Consider the following 18,838-nt stretch of genomic DNA (forward strand, 5'->3'; position numbering starts at 1 on the left):
ACACCCTAATCCAGTCATTATTCTAGTAAACCTCCACTATTTTCCAAGCCATCATTCCTGTAATGGGGCGACCAGAACTGCATGCAATACTCCAAATGTGGCCTAACCAAAGCTCGATAAAGCTGCTGCCTGTGACTCTTATACTCAGTGCCCAGACCAACAAAAGCAATTGTACTATAAACCTTCTTTACCACACTACTCTATCTACTTGTGTTGCCACTTTCAGGGTGTTATGGAGATGGACCCCAAGTATCCTTCTTACATCAATGATGTTAAAAGTAATGCGCTGATTTTTTTTTCCTCCTCATATTTGCTCCTTAAGTACAACACCACACACTTGCTCAGATTAAACTCCATTGCCATTTGTCCACCTATTTCTCTAACTGATCAGGATTCCACCGTGTACTTTAACAGCCTTCCTCACAGTCTGCGATCCAGTAATTTTGGTGTCATCTGCAAATTTACTAACCCCATCTATATTTACATCCAAGTCATATATATATATATATAAAACAGCAGAGGTCCCAGGACAGATCCCTGCAGAACTCCACTTGTCACAGATCTCCAGCTTGAATATTATCCTTCCACCACAACGGTGTCTTCTATCAGTAAACCTGTTCTAAATCTATACCATCAAATCACTGTAAATTCTGTGCATTTTAATTTTCTGGATTAGCCAATTATGGGGGACTTCATCAATGGCAATCCACTCATTGATCACCTTTGTCACCTGCTCAAAAAAGTTAATGAAGTTAGTAAGACAACTTGATTTTAGTTAGTAAGACATTTTATTTGTGCAATAACTATCAAAAGGATAACATATTTTTTTCATTCGCAAGTGAAAGTCCAAGGCTCCAGCCTGTCAGTGTGTAGTGGTAGGAGGACCTTAAATTGTGGCCCTTAATCATGAAATCTTTGCAGCAGATCCATCTGTAGATAATCTTAGAGGTCGGAATGCACCAGTCTGGAACCTTTGTCCGTTCAACACGAACCTCCACAAATACAAATGTCTTTTTTTCCCCAAAAGCTTCTTAATAAATGCATGTTCCTGAAAGAAATAGAGGACTGTCTCATCGTCGACGCGGCGGCCTCCAGGGCACCTGGTGTGATGATGAAACTCAGTGTGTAATTGATCTGACAGGGAAAGCCTTCTCATCAATTACTCTCTCCACAGATGCTATCTGACCAGATGAATATCTCCAACACTTTCTGTGCTTCTTCAGCAAGACGATTGACCGACCATTTGGAATTTGTGCATTTCATCCCGTACACTAAAAGCTGAGAAGAAAAATGGAACAAGATTTTCTGAAGGTCTTCAGTAGACACAGCGTTTACTCGCCTGACCGAGGTTAAGGTGAAACACACATTCCGAGCTCACCTTGTCCTCGGGCTGCAGGGAGGTAATGTTATCCACTCCGTAAGTAAGATCACGAACTTCAGTACCTCGATTTTTCTTTTTACACACCAGCTTGAATATGTATATCATCCAGTGATGATAGGTTCAAATGGTCATTTTAAAGCAAAGAACACACTTTAATTTCATTACACACAATGAAAGGTTAAGAGAAGTCTCACCTCTGTTTTATATGTCTTGAATCCTCCACAGTCAGAGCGAACTTAGGTATGATTTGGTAAGCGGACATCTCCAAAGAGATGAATAGTTCAAGTAACAACCCGCGTACTGTAGATCTGGCAGCAAACCTACTCCTGATCTGTGCGAATGTCCCGAACGTGCAAAAGCCCCCGAGATGAGTTGACAACTTCCTTTCGGACTTGGGTTTGGGGGACAAGTCCTGTTCTTTGTAAAAGACTTAAAAAAATAAGAACATGTTGTCGTCCCACGTCGATGGAGGTGGCGGCAGCAGCAGCAGCAGGAGGAAAGAACGAGCCACCGCCGCTCCGCCCGCACTGGCGGGCGCTACCCACCCACTCCCTCCCTCACGTGTCTGCTCGGCCGTTAACGGTCGCCCGCGCGCCTCCGCCGTGCACGAGGCGCGCGCGCGGCACACACACACCTCCCGCCGCTGCTGCTGCTGCCCACCCCGCGCGTGCTCGTGCAGGGCGGCGGCGCGCACTCAGTGCTGCTGACTCGGCGCGATCCGTGCGCCGGCGGCAGGAGGCGAATTAAACAGCCGAGCGTGTGTGTGGTTGAGGAAAAATTGAGCTCGGTTTCGGAATCAAATGATTCACACTGCGGGCTCCTGACACTTTTTTTTCCCTCTTAATTTCCTTTCTCCCTGCCTCCCCCTTCCTTGGATCATCCCCTCCCCTCCCCCTTCCCCCCCCCACATTTTTTTTTCTGTTAAAGGAAGCAGTTGTTTGTTTTAAAAGCCCTCCCGTGAACATCGGCTGCCCACCCGTCATTTTGGCCACAGGCCTCGGGCTCGGATCACTCTCATAAAAGGTAAGGAGGAAGTTGGCCGTCAGTTTTTTGTTTCCCCCTCCTCTCAAAAGGTAGAGCATTCGGTCGGGAAACTTGATAAATTCCTCCTCATTGTTCCAGCGGTTGTGGAGTGAGCCGAGTTCACGCATCAGTGGCTGAGACCACGCTGATTGGAGCGCCCCTCGTTATTTTAAAATGTACCCTTAAAGAAAAATAGTCACCCAAACCGGACACATATCTTCCAACCTGACCTGCTTTCGACTTTATGTCCTTAACTGCTTCAGTCTAAGTCCTGACTTTTCACCCCAACCCCTCCCTCGTTTAAATGACCGTCAAGATCCTGTAATGTTAAAATCCTCAGCAGTGCCACCTTACACAACAAAACCTCGTTGTACAGGAGAGAGATTTCTCTCTCCACTTCCCTCCCCATACAAATACAACTTGTTTTTTTTTTGCAAAGGATGTACTTTATATTCCTTAAATAATGCTTCTAATTTCCGTCGATGGTATGTAAATCCAATGCAAAGTGTGTGTTTTTATATCCTTTTGGAGGGAAGGGGGGCAGGGAGGAAAAGAGGAAAAAGCCAACGTTGCTGTCTGGTTGTCCGATCTGTGGCCACAAGCATTGCTTGTTGATGTCCATGCGACCAGTTAGTTTTAAATAGTATTTGGACGACTTATCCCTTCTCCTTTGACAAGTGTGTTGATAGCAGTGGCTTCTTTTGACGCTTAAGGTAAGATGTCCAGCGACAGACAGAGGTCTGATGACGAGAGTCCGAGTACGAGCAGTGGGAGCTCGGATGCCGACCAGCGTGACAACCCGCAAGAGGAGAGGAAAGAGCCATCCTCACAGCAACAGCCGAAAAAGAAAGACCCCAAGGTATCCAGCAAAACAACAGCAAAACTCTCCACCAGCGCTAAAAGGTAAGTCCGGCCCGTTCTTCTTTTATTTAAAATCTGTTTTTGCACTTGAGTACCGGCATTTTGCCAATTCTGGTTGCACTCCTTTAAAGTCCTTATCGAATATGTCAATATAAACACTCCTCTCCTCATTTGCATATAAACTTGAAAAGAGAATAATTTGGGGAAACCCGATGTCTACCGGGATTAAACGGCCTTATTTGAATATTTACTGTACTCTTCTACCATTTGTAGTCAAATTTATATACATTGCCAAGCGACAGATAGTGGAAATTTATGAAAACTTGTCCTGTTATGGGATTTGAGTATAACGCTGCTGAGAACAAAGAGGAAGCAGCCATGTTTTCCACTTTGGTTGGGTGAGCTGCTGAGAAAAGGATGGTGATAGAGGGCACTGTAATCGTTCTTTTACATCTAAATGCAGCACAGTATTTTGTACTGAGTATCTCCATCAATTTTCAGAATTCAAAAGGAACTGGCTGAAATCACACTGGATCCGCCCCCGAACTGCAGGTAAGTGAGGCTGATCAAATTTAAAATTAGCAGGTTGCAATATGTGATTTTGGTCGCATTACAGAGATGTAATTTAAATGAATGTCATATGAGTGGATACATGTTTCTCGGATAAACGCAGGCATTTGTACGTAATTAGCATCTTAAGGGCACGAGATAAAACGTAATTTGAGCAATGGTTATTGGCGTTTGTGACAGTAAATAATGGACTTGCTTGTAAACTTGAAAGCATGCCAATATCTCAATGAAAAATTATAAATACTTTTTTGAGTGATTCTGTGGGTTTTAAATAGTTGTGAATGGCATTGATAACTTTGTTGGAATAAAGTTGCAATTGAGGTGGGAAAGTTGACAGCAAAGAATTAGCTGGTGTGATTTGTGACGTTGGAGTAGAGTTATTTTTATTTTCAAACGAAACACTACTTGTTAATATTTATAAGATGAAAGTTAATTTTGAATTGAACCATCACAACTTCAAATTTTACTTTTGGTTTCATTAACTTATTTTAGTTACATAAATGCTCTCAGTAGTCAAATTAGTGATGTTTCAGTTTTACCTGAAAACTTTTCTGTTGTGAAAGTGAAATAAGCTCACCTTGCTGGGACTCTGCAGACAATCTGGGGAGGTTCACGGTTAGTTTATTGGTCTTGTACAGTTTGGAGAAGTTGTCAACTTTAAGGGGTTATTTTTTTTATCAATGGTGTGTCAAAAATCCTGTTTCTGTGCTGCAGTAATCCTAAATGTGTATGTAAACATTTGAAATTTGGTGATACTGGTATAAGCTGGAATCTACAAAATACAATTGGTACTTTTTCAAAGGTGTTGGTGCTTTTTAGTTGGCTTTCTATTCAAATTGTTTTATTTAATCAGACTACACGAAGTCTGTCATTTTATCAGATCACGCAAAATCTCACAAATTTTTGTTTAAAATATAGTTTAGATATCTTGATGTTTGTCGGTTTTTTGTAATTGAAAGTACGCCTTAGCTGCATTTTGTTGGATTTGGTTTTTATATGGCTTTAACAAAATCAACGCATCCCATACTCATGTAAATATTGTCCTGTTTGCTTCTTGATTTGAGATAATAAATGACGTGTGAGAAATGCATTTTTCTGCTTAATGACTACAATTATAATTTAGTTCAGTGTGAAATCTTAAAATAGAATTGAAATTCCATATCATTTGCATGACAAATTAGGTCATTATTTAATTGTGAATTCATTTTTTGAAGATTTTCAACATTTTTCTGAAATGTGATGCATCAATTCTTTCCTATATTTATCTTGGAAAATAAATTATTGGTTTCTTTAAAAATTAGCAGGAGGTTTTGAAGGGAAAATTGGACTAATTTCTTCCAGTGTGCCTCAATCTAATTTACAGTTGTTATAACTCATTTTAATGTTATAAAATGTTCTAAGACGCTTCTCAGATGTGGAGTTAGACTGGTAGGCTAAAGACAGAAACAATATACTGGGGTTATGTTTTTTTAAAAGAAAAATATATTATTGCAGCATTCTTTATATATTTTCAAAGTGGGTGCCCTGTAGATCCACAGAAGAGAAATATCTAATGAGGAAGGACGATCTATGGAGGCAAAAAAATTGTTTCAAGTATTTCTTTTGCAGAGAGAAAGAAGAACTTTATTGGGGTGTTTGTGTTTAGTTTAGTCATTCAAATAAATAAATGCTGTATTTTTACATTTTGTTAAACCAGGCCAGGACTTGCACAGTAACTGACAAAGCCGTGCAGAGTGTAGAACAGGGAGTGTAGAACAGGTACATGAGAAAAATATATATTGCTGGAGCAACACAACAGGGCAGCCAGCAGCTGTGGAGGGAAATGCTGATAGTATTTCAGGTAGGATTGCTACTTAGATTGGAGCAGAGGAGAGATGGCTGGTGAAAGGTGAGGGGAATGGGTGGATAAGAGTAGGCCTGTGACATGTGGATCCAGGTAAAGAGGGATTGACTGGCAGATATGGGAGAGAAGGGTGGAGATAGTAACCAAGACTGGAAGTGATGTGGAGAAGTCAAAATAATGCAAATAGAGAATCTAAGAAGAAAGAAAGTTGGGGAGTGAAATGTAGAACTGTAGGGGGCATGGGGTAGTTGGAAGAGGGGAGCAGGGAGAGGTGGGGAAGAAAAAAGGGGGACCAGGTGTAAGGACAGGTGGGTCATAAGTCAGTGAAGGAGGGGAAAGGAACTGGGTGGTGGGAGGGTGGAGTGGAATGGAAGGTGCAACTGGGTGGTGGAGGTAGATGAGGGGAGGGGGTGTAGTTTGGGGGAGGGGTGAATGGTTTACTTGACATGTGGAGAATTTACTGTTCAAGCTGTTGGGTTGTAGACATCCAAGCAAAATATGTGATCTATTTTACGAATGGTTTCGCTCTGGCAGTGGTGGAGGTCAAGGATAGACAAGTCAGTTGGGGAAGTGGAGCTGAAACTGGTAAACTGGAGCTCCAGCTGACCCTAAACTGACAGAAAGCAAGTGTTTCACCTCTAGTTACAGGGGGAAATGCTTGAGGAGGCAGAGGGGTGGGTGAGGAGAAATGAACGAGCAATGGAGTCATAGAATACTTCCCTGAAAGTGGCGGCACAAGTTGACAGGATGTTGATGGTGCTTCCTTTGGTCAGGGTATTGAGTGAAAACATTGGGGTATCATGTAGAGTATTGTGTACAGTTATGGTTTATAGGAAGGATGTCAATGCTGGAAAGGGTGCAGAAACGATTCAGATTAATGTTAGAAGTACTGCACGGCTTTAACTATAAGGAGAGGCTGTACAGGCAGGGGCTCTTTTCCTTTGGAGTCTAGAAGGTAGAGAGGTGACTTCAGAAATATAAAAACTCATGAGAGGCATAGATAAGGTGAATGGTCAGTTCTCATATTGCAGGCTGTAGGCTTGAGGTGAAAGGGGAAAGATTTCGAGCGGTCCTAAGGGACATGTTTATCAGCTCAAGGGTGATGGGTATGTCAAACAAACAGCTGGCGAAAGTCATAGAGGCAGGTACAATTTTAAAATGTTTAGAAGAATTTAGACAGGTATGTGGATAAGAGGAGTTTTGAGGGATATGGACCAAACGAAGGCAAATGGGTCTAAGTAATTGTCTACCAAATGGTCGGCAACATAATGTGAGTTGGACTGAAAGGCCATCTCTATCTTGTATAACTCTTATCACTATTATATTTTGCTTTGGATACACAGTTTTGCTCTGTGGAGTAATGACAAGTTTTGTTAAAAAAACATTTTTGTATATCTTGCCATCATAGAGAATCTTGGACAAAGTCTGTCACTATTTTGTGGCTGTTATTAGAATGTTCATTGTGAAATGCAGTTCTATTTTGAGGCATAAGTACAGTTCAAAGAAGGCAGTATTGATCTGCTTTTCTCCAATTGAAGTTCTGTCTGAAGAAGGGTTGCGACTTGAATCGTTGTCTGTCCATTCCTTCCATAAATGCTGCCTAATCAGCTGGGTTCCTCCAGCACTTGTATTTTAGCCACGCCAACATTTTGAATACTATTCCCATATTGAGCATTTCATGCTTGCACCACTCTTACAATAAACTTGTAAAGCTTAACTCATCTAGGAACCTTTAAGAACAGCTTGTAAATATCTTGAGTTTGGGTGTCTTTTGTTTTGAGATATGAAATGATGGAGTAAAATATAATTTTAAATTTGCATTTCAGAAATTTGCTCACACTTAAAACACTCTACATACAGATTTACAACATAATAATAATAATAATAAATTTTATTTGTCATATGTAGGTTGGCACAGGGTCAACGGTACAATGAAATGTATTTGACAAGACAATGGGTCACCTCAGCAGTAATATTCCAAGGATAAATAAGATAAAAAATGACATTAGTAAGGTAAAAAGACAATATTAAAAATAGGTAAAAAGACAATATTAAAAATAATCAACATATATGATTTGAAATGTGTTTATGACTTCAGAAGCCTGATGGCCTGATGGTAGAAACTGTTCTTAAGTCTGGCGGTATGCGCAGCCATACTCCTGTATCGTCTGCCTGACGGTAACAAGGAGAACAGCCTTGCGTGCTGGGTGGCTGTGGTCCTTGATGATGCTGCGTGCCTTCCGCAGGCACCGCCAGTAGAAAATGTCCTGAATGTCAGGGAGACAGTTGGCAGTGATGTGCTGTGCCGTCTTCACCACTCTCTGTAGTGATTTGTGGCTGTGGGCAGAACAGTTCCCGTACCAGACTGTAATGCCCGTCAGCAGGCTCTCAATGGTGCATCTGTAGAAGTTTGTGAGGATGCTGGCGTTCATGCCAAACCTCCTCAGTCTTTTCAGGAAAAATAGCCGCGGGTGGGCCTTCTTTGTTGTTGTGTCCGTGTGCAGTGTCCAGGAAAGGTCCTCAGTGATGTGCACACCGAGGAATTTAAAGCTGATGACCCTTTCAACCTCGGCATCAACGATGTGGATGGGGAGGTGTCCACTCCCCCGCTGCCTCCTGTAGTCCACGATGATCTCTTTAGTTTTGCTGACATTGAGAGAGGTTATTTTCCTGGCACCAGCTGTTTAGTACCTTTACCTCTCTGTAGGCCGTCTCATTGTTGTCTGTGATGAGGCCCAAGATGGTTGTGTCGTCAGCACGATGTTTGAGCTGTGCTTAGCAGTGCAGTCGTGTGTGAACAGGGAGTACAGGAGAGGACTGAGCACATAGCCCTGTGGTGGGCCTGTTTTGAGGATCAGTGAGGAAGAGGTGTGGCTGCCAATTCTCACCACCTGGGGCCTGCCCGTCAGGAAATCGAATATCCATCCGCAGATGGAGGTCTCCAGTCCAAGATCAAGGAGCTTGGGGACGAGTTTTGAGGGAATAATAGTGTTGAATGCTGAGCTGTAGTTGATAAAGAGCATTCTCACATATGTATTTCCTTTGTCCAGGTGTGTGAGCGCAGTATGTATTGCCATGGCGATGGCATCGTCCATGGCCCTGTTTGGTCTATATGCAAACTGAAGAGAGTCCAAGGTGTCAGGGAGAGAGGAGCAGATGTGAGTTTTGACTAGTCGCTCGAAGCACTTCATGATGACTGATGTCAGTGCGACAGGACGGTAGTCATTTAAACAGGAGGTTACTGGTTTCTTTGGAACAGGAACGATGATGGATGCTTTGAAGGCGGTGGGAACCACAGACTGACTCAGAGAGGTTGAAGATGTTGGTGAACACCTCTGCCAGTTGATCAGCACACGCTCTGAGGGCCCGCCCTGGAATACCGTCTGGCCCTGGAGCTTTGCGGTCGTTGACCTTTTTGAAGGACCGCCTCACGTCTGCCGTTTGTAAGGACAGTGTGGTAGTCCCCTTGCACACCTGTGGACTCATGGTGGGCGTTGTGTTGTCTGCATCGAACTGGGCGTAAAAGGTGTTAAGCTCGTCCGAGAGTGATGAGGCAGACTGAACAGTGCTCCTGTTTTTCCCTTTGTAGTCTGTAACGCAGCGTAGTCCACTCCACAAGCGTCTGGAGTCCGAGCTGTAGTAGTCAGATTCCACTTTGTTTCTGTAGTCTCTCTTGGCTTTCCTGATGGACTTCCGGAGGTCATATCTGGCTACCTTGTAGGCGTTGAGGTCGCCTGAGTTGAAGGCAGTAGTCCGTGCTTTAAGTTTAGCATGGATTTCCCGTCCGACCCAGGATTTCTGATTTGGGTAAGTGCAGATGGTGGCTTTTGGAACCACATCATCGATGCACTTACATATGTAGCCTAAGACAGAGTCTGTATTGCCTTCTGCTGCATCTTCAAACATCTGCCAGTCAGTTGTGTCAAAGCAGTCCTGTAAGGTCTCATCAACCTCATTGTTCCATTTATATATAACCCTGGAAACCATTTTTTCCTGTTTTAGTTTCTGCCTGTATGCAGGCAGGAGTAGAATGGAACGGTGATCTGCCTTACCAAAAGCAGGGTGAGGGAGGGGCTTATAACAGTCTCTGAATGGGGTGTAACATGCAAAAAGGATTTCTTGTGCAGCATGAACATTTTGTGGTGTGACATGTTACGCATCTTTTCCTCAACCATCTGAAAAGCCAGTGCTGATATGTTATAGGTGTTATGGCCAGAAAATTGCTGTACAAATATTTGAATGGAATTGGTAATATTAATAAATCCTTGATGTCACTCGACTCGGGTTACAGTTCTGGTAATGCAATAGGCCAATATTAATCAACTGGAGAGAATTTGGGTTTTAAGATTTTGCATATATGTTTTTAAGGGCAGATGTTTTCTGAACAGCAGAAATATTACAACTTCCAATTTTGCAAAAAAAGTTTAAATACTTTAATCTTTAGAATAAAAATTATGATGGTGAAATACAGGATTAAAATAATGTTGTATTTTGGAATCAGTGTTATTTGATTTCTTAAAGCTTACCAATAAATTTAATTATTTTGTAAATTAGACCAGTTGCAGATTCTAATTAAAAAAAATTGTAATGCATGTAATTGAAATTTGAGTGAACCATGTGTGATGTTATCCTTACAAAAAAATTAATTGGTCATTCAAGTTTCCAGATAATCAAACAAATCCATTAGATTTTGTAGTTCTCGCCAGATCCAAGTACTTTTCCTTGTGCATCAGAAATTTTGTACAGAATGTTATTCATTCTTCCTGGACATGCATGTCAGATGTTAACACTTTCTAATCTGTCTGTAATTACCTAACAAGCTCTTCATGCTCTGTCAAATTTGGAACCAAAGTCTCAAAGTTCCCCCGTAACCGTATTTTATCAGCTGTAATACATAACAAACCTGTGTAATTTAGACTTCACATATGTCTATACATTAAAGGAGCAAATTCTACTAATTACTCTTTAATGCCTTCACTAAAGAGGAGATTTTTGCATGAATGGATGCTATATCATTTTCCCTTGTTCAAGTGTTCCTTGTCCAAATGTACAGGTGTAAACATGGCTTATCACCCGCATCGATTTAGTGTGACAATTTATCTAGTTTCATGTGTTGTTTTTCTCAAACAGCAAAATTACCAGGAAATCATAATTGAAAACTCTTGTGCAAGTAGTACTGACACTAACTTGCCAATATGGCAAAAAATAGAAGATATTGGATCCTACATTTCTTGGCTGCCTTTCCTGTACGAAATCAAAAGATGCCATTAATGAAGAACAAAGCAGAACACATTAAGCTAAAAGTTTAAGATTGTCCTTGTGCCTCTTTTGGTTGTACAAATTGGCTGCTTATTAGCATGTTTTTGAAAAAGCAATCATATTCCATGAAGTGCTTATGCCAATGTTTGAGCTTCACCCACCTAAAGTCATCACTGCAACCTGGCCATAGGATCCTTAGTGATTATGCGAGTTCCTTTCGGACAAACATTTTTCACAAGTCCCTTTCGGACAAACATTTTCGTTTCTCTTCAAGCTACTGTAATTATTGTTCAAAATGAGCATCTAAACAAAGTTGTTCATTAACTTGAACAGATTTAACCATTACATTTTCTTGTACTTTACAGATTTTACTTGTTAGCATTGATTTATCCTGGTCCAATTTTGCCCCTGTGTTGACTCTTACTGTGTAGATGAGCATGTGTACATTTATTTTTGATCTAGAATTTCAAAGTTTGGTATACTTTTCTCCATTGCAATAAAGTTAATTATAACAATTCTATTTAACATTGGGGAAAATAGCTCCTAATAAAGGGTATTACCTGTATTAACAACTTCTAACTGCAGTTATAATGCTCAACAGTTCAGGTACTATTTGATGGGGGAGGGTGGGGGAAGAGAGAGTACAAGTTAACATTAGATGTTAATGAACTTAAATGATGTCAATGACCAAACTGGAAAGGGTAGAACTTGTGACATGGAGGAGATGTCTTTCGTTTAAATAAAAACAATGGTTTCTCCTGTTAAGTTGTATATAATCATTCTTATTTAAATAAGCTTAGTTTAATTTGTGTTTAAATTTATGCATAGCTGGGCCAATGTTCAGGAAATCAGGACCAGTGTGCAGAAATTTCAGTTTGGTTCTGAAAATGTGCATCAGAATAGGTTTGCATCACATTTGACTTGGATAGATTAGAACTTTAGTAAATCATGTTCGTGGACATGCCTGGGATTAAGCTGTGCCGACTTGGAAATTTGATCCTGTTTTGCTAGATGCAAATGACTATTTGGCATCAGTGATGTGCATAATTTCTTGGGTAATGTTCCTTTTGCTGGGGAACTTACTAGTAATTATATCTCCACTTCTTTTGCTGCTTTGCTTATAATCTTGTTCTTTTTCCTTTGCCTTCTCTCACACTCACTTTTAGCAAACATTTCTTTCATTTCAATTCCTTTCCTCTTGATCAGCGGTGGGCTTTCTCTCGTGATTTTCACATTCTAGCTTTTAATGGATTTGCTCGTACTCTGCTTTTTGTATATTCTTCGGGTGAATGCTGAAAGGTGGAAGACAAAGAACTGTCAGATTATATTGAATTTGTTTTGTTGAAAAGTTGCTTCAGTGAGCATTTCCATTCACTTCTAGTTGTTTTTGTCTTCACTCAGATACATTGTATTGTTTCTTCCATTCTGCATCTATGCTTCATCTTTACCACTCTCTTAAAACTTGTGAAACACCTGCTCGACTATTTGCTGCATTGATGCATATTTCATCCATAACTCTTATGATTATTTGGAGGAGTTGTTTTGTTGATGGTGGAGGTAACATTGTGGACATAATTGCATAATTTTAATTTTTATTCTTCATTTCTTTGTTTTCCATGGATAGGCATTGCTTTCATGAACTCAGTTGCGGTTGCAAAATGCAACTTTGTTTACCTTTGTTTTTGTGTTTTATTTTCCCAAATTTGTTGCCCAAACATTCTCCGTATATTTATTTTTCATCTTAATTCACTTTGTAGAACAAAGTAACTTCTGCAACCTGGGTGGATGCTGACTGATCGGAAAAAAAACGTCAGAAGTTTTCAAACTTTTCTTTTTGAAAATAACATGACAAATGGTCATGGTATAAGTGATTTGATATGAATGATTAACAGCTGTTGTGAGCTGTGCATTGCAAAATTAGTTTAACGGGGTAAAATTGGAGAGCGAGTCGAAGAAACATTGGTGATGAGCATTATATATTTTTAAAAGGTAGTGTGATGAGGAACAGAAACAGTCCTCCTCTGCCTGCTTCATTCAAAAGACTTTGTTCGATCTTCAGCGTTACAGAACGTGAGAGTTGTCAAATCTGAAGATAATCTGGACCAAAAAGATTTCAGCAGCAGGCATATTAACGTATGGATGAAGGCAATTACTACCACTTTTATATAAAAGAGGATAGAAATAGAAAGCTTAGTTATTGATTTAATTGGATACAGGTTTCCAGTGGTCTGATTCGGATTTTGGGTAGGCTCCTTCTTTTGCCTAGATCTAGGGGAAGGGTCAAGAGAATTTGAGCTGTTAAGTCGGGTTGAGCTAAAATAAAATCATAATATGATTACTGGTATAACTTTGGTTATTATTACAAGGTTTTTTCACTTTATTGAAACATGTTGGATATTATGGATCTAACTGAACAGTTTACTGAGGATTTATAAAAATATTTGCCGTAATTTGTTAGAATCTCGGCAGTCAATGCAATGAAGTTCCTATAAAATAGTTATGATAAATCATGTAACAATGAAAACACATACTGCAAGGCACATTTATGGTTACAGCAAATGGGGTGCTTTCACCAAAATGGTCACTTTAAAAAACAATGTTGTGCGTAAGGTGCAGCAATTTTACCTTGATTTACAACAAAAGTTAAAAACTTTCTGTAGTGTAAAGTCTTAAATTATGTAGTTGTAATTAATTATGGCAGTATTATTTTATTACACTGTTGAACAAAAATGGGAAAGCAATACTTTTTCACAATATATAAGAAAACCATTAAGCTTGGGTGGAGGTGGTGGTGCAGTGGTTGGAATGCTCAAAAGGGGAAAGGTTGAACTAAAGTAGCAAAACATACTAAGACCCAGTGTCAAATCAAAATGGTTAAGTAGGCAGTTGACGCTCCTCTCTTCACCTAAACCGAGGTAGGTGGAAAATGGAAAGAGTATGGTGATATTCACCATTCTCTTTTTCTTTCCCCCTTCTTTTTAGATTTTTACTTTAGACTTTACAGATTTCAGCGCGGAAATAGGCACTTCGGCCTTCTGGGTCTGCGGCAACCAGTGATCACCCCGCACACTGGCACTATCCAAGTTTAGAACTTACCAAGTCCAATAAACCTACAAACCTGTACGTCTTTGGAGTGTGGAAAGAAACCGGAGCACCGAGAGAAAACCCACGCTATCACAGTCAGAACGTACAAACTCCGTACAGACAGCACCCGTAGTCAGGATTGAACCAGGATCTCCAGCACTGTCAGGCAGCAACTCTACCACTGTGCTGCATTTTTATGCTATTTTGTTCTTCTTTTCCTCCTCCATACCGGCAAACAATTTTAGGGAGATGTTCGAGTACCTCTGGAAGCCTTGCAGTCTGGAGTGATGGGCTTGTAGAGTGGTATGAATGGTACCCTGAAAGTTAAGGCAGCAGCAGGTGCAATGGTGTCTCATTTGTCAGGATATTAGTTTAGTTATTGTCTTGTTACAGAAAAATGGGGAAATGCTTGTTCTGCATGCCAGCCTGTCAAATCAGACTATACGCAAGATCCTCCTCTGGAACAGAAACCGTCACCACGTTCTGGTGCTATCTTGCCACTTCCAAGTCTCTGAAATATCTTATCTTGGCTTAAGGAGATGTGCAATTTCTTATTTTTGCAGTGTTCTGGTAGCCTTGCAATGTCTAAGTTCCAGTATCCTGGCAGCACTGGATTCTTGAAGTAGCAGTCAGCCTGGACTAGCACGATGATGTTGGCTGCTTCCACTGCCGCTCTGTTGCACTCGATTCACTCCCTTACCAGGTTGCCAGAGGACCTCCTATGGCCTCCTCCACAAACACCACGATCGCTGCAAACATGCCATTTGTCAGGTTGTGAGTCTGGATGGATCAGGAATATAAAGAATTCTACCAAATCATGGCCGAGTTGCAGAGAGCACTGATGGAAAGTGGATTTTCACAGAAGTTCTCAGCACAGCAACGTGAAAGGCAGATGAGCACACAATATTGAGTGTTCACATTGGAGGGCCAAATATTCTGTAAGACATTAGTGCTATGTGGAATAAATGGCGTACCAATGCAGTTATAATTACCTTGGATGTTGTCAAAGTTCACCATGTTAAATGATACCTTTTAGGAAGGAATAATGGTATTTTTACCTGATCTGTGTAGTGACTGATGTACACCAGATCACTTGATCTTTAACAGTTGTCATCAGCACCTCTTGGGGAATTCTACAGTCTATATGTAAAGGGCAGCCGTGTTATGGAGAGTATGTCCCAGTTGCAATAGTTTGGTTGAATTGCACACAATTTGCAATTTTACTTATGCTCTTGTAGAATTTGCAAAGTGGATGATGGTGAGGCTATCAGTTCTCATAGATATGGTGGAGGAAATCTGAGAGCATCCTTTGGAATATACAGAAATGCATTCAAAATCACAATTTCTTGTTTCTCTGTTCCTCTACAGGGCACAGCTTTCCTGGATGTATTTAGAAGAATTGATGAATTGCTGAAGTACTTATAAACTGTTCTATCTATATAAAAACAAGCCCTTAGGATTTTACACTTCGTATGAAATGCAATTGAGTTTTTATTGGCATACAACGACTTCACATTTCTTTGGCTGATGTAAAATTAATTTTTGTGTCTGGTATTGAATTCGTTCGGAATTAAAATTTCCTATTCAAATTACTTTTTGTCTTTTGGTGTTTGGGTTTCATGTTTTAAATCTTGTGTATGTTTAAATCTGCCATTCTATATATCATCATAGTGTTGATTATGGCAGGAATCAACTCCTACACCCGCTTCAATTTTCCTATCGCCACTATAGGTCAAAAGCGGGTGCTATTTTACTAGCTCTCCACTTTGGTCTGGACCATCTGGATAACATGAACGTGTATATTCGGTTGCAGTTCACAGCTTTGCATACAGTGCAATCAAACTCTCCAAACTCGTCAAGTTGCAAGACCTGGGCCCCTATACCTCCAAGAATCAATGTCACTGGCTCCTTGACTTCATTGGCAGTCCTCAGTCGAGGATCTGGAACTTTTCCTCCTTTATGACAATCAATACAGGTGCTTTACCTCCACTGCTTTACTCTCTTCACACTCAGGACTGTAATACTAAGCACAGCTCCGATGCTGTCCACAAATCTGAGATAACACAACTGTTGGCCGAATCATGGGTGATGATGAGTCAACATATAGAAGAGAGAGACAACACCTGGTTGTGTGGTGCCGCTCAATGTCAACAAAATTGAAGAAGTTGTCATGACTTCAGAAAGGGCAAGTCTGGAGACTACTTTCCAGTTTTTGGTGATGGGACGACAGTGAAGAGAGTTAGTAGCTTCAACTTCCTGCGTGTTAACATCTTGGATGACCTGACCAAGGCACAACATATAAATGAAATCACGAAGAAGGTGCACCAATGCCTCGACTTTCGTAGAAATTTGGAGAGACTCGGCATGTCACCGAATACTGTAACAAACTTCTACAGATTCACTGCAGAAGGTATCCTGAGTCATTGCACATGGTCTGGTATGGCAATTCCAATGCACAGCAACCCAAGAGGCTGCATAGACTCGTGGACTGAGGCCAGCTCTCCCTACCATCAAAAGCATCTTCATGAAGTGCTGCCTCAAGAAGGCTATTGTCAAGGATCCTCACCATTTTGGTCATGCCCTGTTCTTGCTGCTACCATTAGGCAGGAAGTACGGAAGTGTGCAGTCCTTCCTCACCAGGTGTGGGAATCGTTACAGTATTTTCTTATGACCATCAGGTTCTTGAACTGACTCGCACAATCCTAATCCTACCTCAGCAACTACGGACCACCTCTTGCCCTACCATGAGCTTGTTTACTATTTGTGTTTTTTGCACGAATGTCTTTTTTTTGCACATCCTTTTTCTTTTTGCTGTCTTGGATGATTTTGGTATCATTTGATTTTGTGTGCTTGTCTAAGTGTACGTGCCTGCGATGCTGCTTCAGGCATGATTTTCATTGTGCCTTACCATACTAGCGTATATGACAATAAATACTTGACTGACTGACTTCTCCCTGATTTTGTGACTATATTCCACCCCCCATCATTCTGTATTTTCCCATTATTGGAAACATCTTGACATCTACTCTTAGGATCATGTATGTTTCAATAAAGTCATCCCTCATTCTTCTAAACTTGGGATTCATGTACAAAAATATCTCGATCCATCTTTGCTCATCGGCCTTTCTAATTTCTCTTACCAGAGCGTGACCTCACACTTTGCAACTTAAATTTGCCAACTCTTTGTCCACTCAACTCGCTCTCTTACCTATATTCTGTTTCTGATTTCAACTACTGTATTTTGTTCAAGCATGGCATTTTTGTGTCAAAGGCAAACTCTCAAATTCCCTCTTGCTGATCTGGTATCAAATGATACCCCTAATTGATAAATCTATGCCACAGTGATCTCTTTATTTTACTAGGCAGTTTACAAGCTTGGCAGCAAGTACAATTGCTGTTACTGATCAGAAAATTGTTGCTGCACCTTCTTCCAAAGCCTCTTTTAATGTATCGCTCCATTGAATATATTGGAAAGCAATCCCTGATTATTTGTACGAAAGTACACAAAGTGCTGGAGTAACTCGGCAGATCAGGCAGCATCTCTGGAGAAAAGGAATAGGGGACATTTCGGACATGGAAAGGTGATGTTTTAGGTCGAGACACTTCTTCAGACTAATAGGTGATGTTTTGGTTTGAGGCCATCCTTTCGGCTGTTGATTTCTGCCTCTTCACAGATTGAGTAATCCTGAGATGAACTTTATAATAAAAATATAAATATCCATATAATCTTGACCATTATCCCATGATATGTCCTGCCACTTGAAATTTTTGACCAGTTTCTGCAGAAACTATGATTCTATCTTCCAACAACATGCTTAAGGTCATCCAAAACTTTGCCTGTCCATATTCTATCCAAACTTCGCACCAGCTCACTTGTCTCATTGTCTCTAAATTCCACTCGTTCAAATATGATATTTTAGAAACCCTCCATCATTTTTTATCTTGAGAAGGTGGATTTTTAACTTGAAGATTATTGTGGTGATGGAATCAAATATTTACAAATTATGACCCCGGAGGGAGTTATACCAGTTGGGTTTAATCTGTTTTTCTCAATGGAATAAGGTTCAATTTATATTTGGCCATCTGGGGAAAATGGCCTTCCTCGGTATGTTGGTAATTTGTTCTAATATATGCTATTGCATAATGGATGGTGTGTTTGCCAATTGAATTTAAAATTATTGACTTGCTCATATTCAAATTGGCTAGTTAAAATTGGCAGCTGAAAATGAAAAAAAACACAGTCACTTATTCATTGTCTGATCTCTTGTACACGATATTAAATCAGATAATAAAATTTGGTGATAATGGTACATTCTGGTGACATTAAATCAGTATAAAATGTAAATTGAGTAATAACTGAATATCTACTGTATCCGTTGTTCAAGACCAAACACAGACTGGGCGATCGTTTCGCAGAACACCTTTGCTCAGCCCGCATGAAGCTAGCTGATCTCCCGGTTGCTGGACACTTTAATTCTCCTTCCCATTCCCACACAGATCTTTCTGTCCTCGGTCTCCTACATTGTCAGAGTGAGGTTAAACGCAAATTGGAGAAACAGCAACTCATATTTCGCTTGGGCAGCTTACAGCCCAGTGGTATGAATTTTTTTATTTTTAATTCTCTCACTTCAGGTAGCCCCGGCATTCCCTCTCTCTCCATCCCTCCCCCACCAAAGTCACACTAGCTTCTCATTTTCACCCAACAAACAGCTAACAAAGGCCTGTTTCCTTTATCATCGTTACTTTTTTGCATATCTTTCATTTATTGTTCTTTATCTACATCACCACCTATATCTCTCGTTTCCCTTTTCCCTAAC

General features: G+C 40.5%; 1 protein-coding gene across 2 annotated transcripts in view; it reads left to right on the forward strand.

Annotated features, from left to right (window-relative positions):
• The first annotated feature begins 2,023 nt into the window (after positions 1 to 2,023).
• ube2e3 (ubiquitin-conjugating enzyme E2E 3 (UBC4/5 homolog, yeast)) overlaps positions 2,024 to 18,838 on the forward strand; it is a 79,796-nt gene continuing 62,981 nt past the window's right edge. Inside the window, exons 1-3 of one of the 2 annotated variants that reach the window (XM_078404031.1) lie at positions 2,024 to 2,404; positions 3,118 to 3,307; positions 3,767 to 3,817. In XM_078404031.1, coding sequence (XP_078260157.1) covers positions 3,123 to 3,307; positions 3,767 to 3,817 — 236 coding nt within the window. In that variant the 5' untranslated portion in view covers positions 2,024 to 2,404; positions 3,118 to 3,122. Of the gene's footprint in view, positions 2,405 to 2,613; positions 2,890 to 3,117; positions 3,308 to 3,766; positions 3,818 to 18,838 lie in introns of those variants that run through there. The other variant, XM_078404030.1, reaches the window with a different exon arrangement.

Source organism: Rhinoraja longicauda, chromosome 8 (assembly GCF_053455715.1).
Source record: "Rhinoraja longicauda isolate Sanriku21f chromosome 8, sRhiLon1.1, whole genome shotgun sequence".
Taxonomy (NCBI): Eukaryota; Metazoa; Chordata; class Chondrichthyes; order Rajiformes; family Arhynchobatidae; genus Rhinoraja; species Rhinoraja longicauda.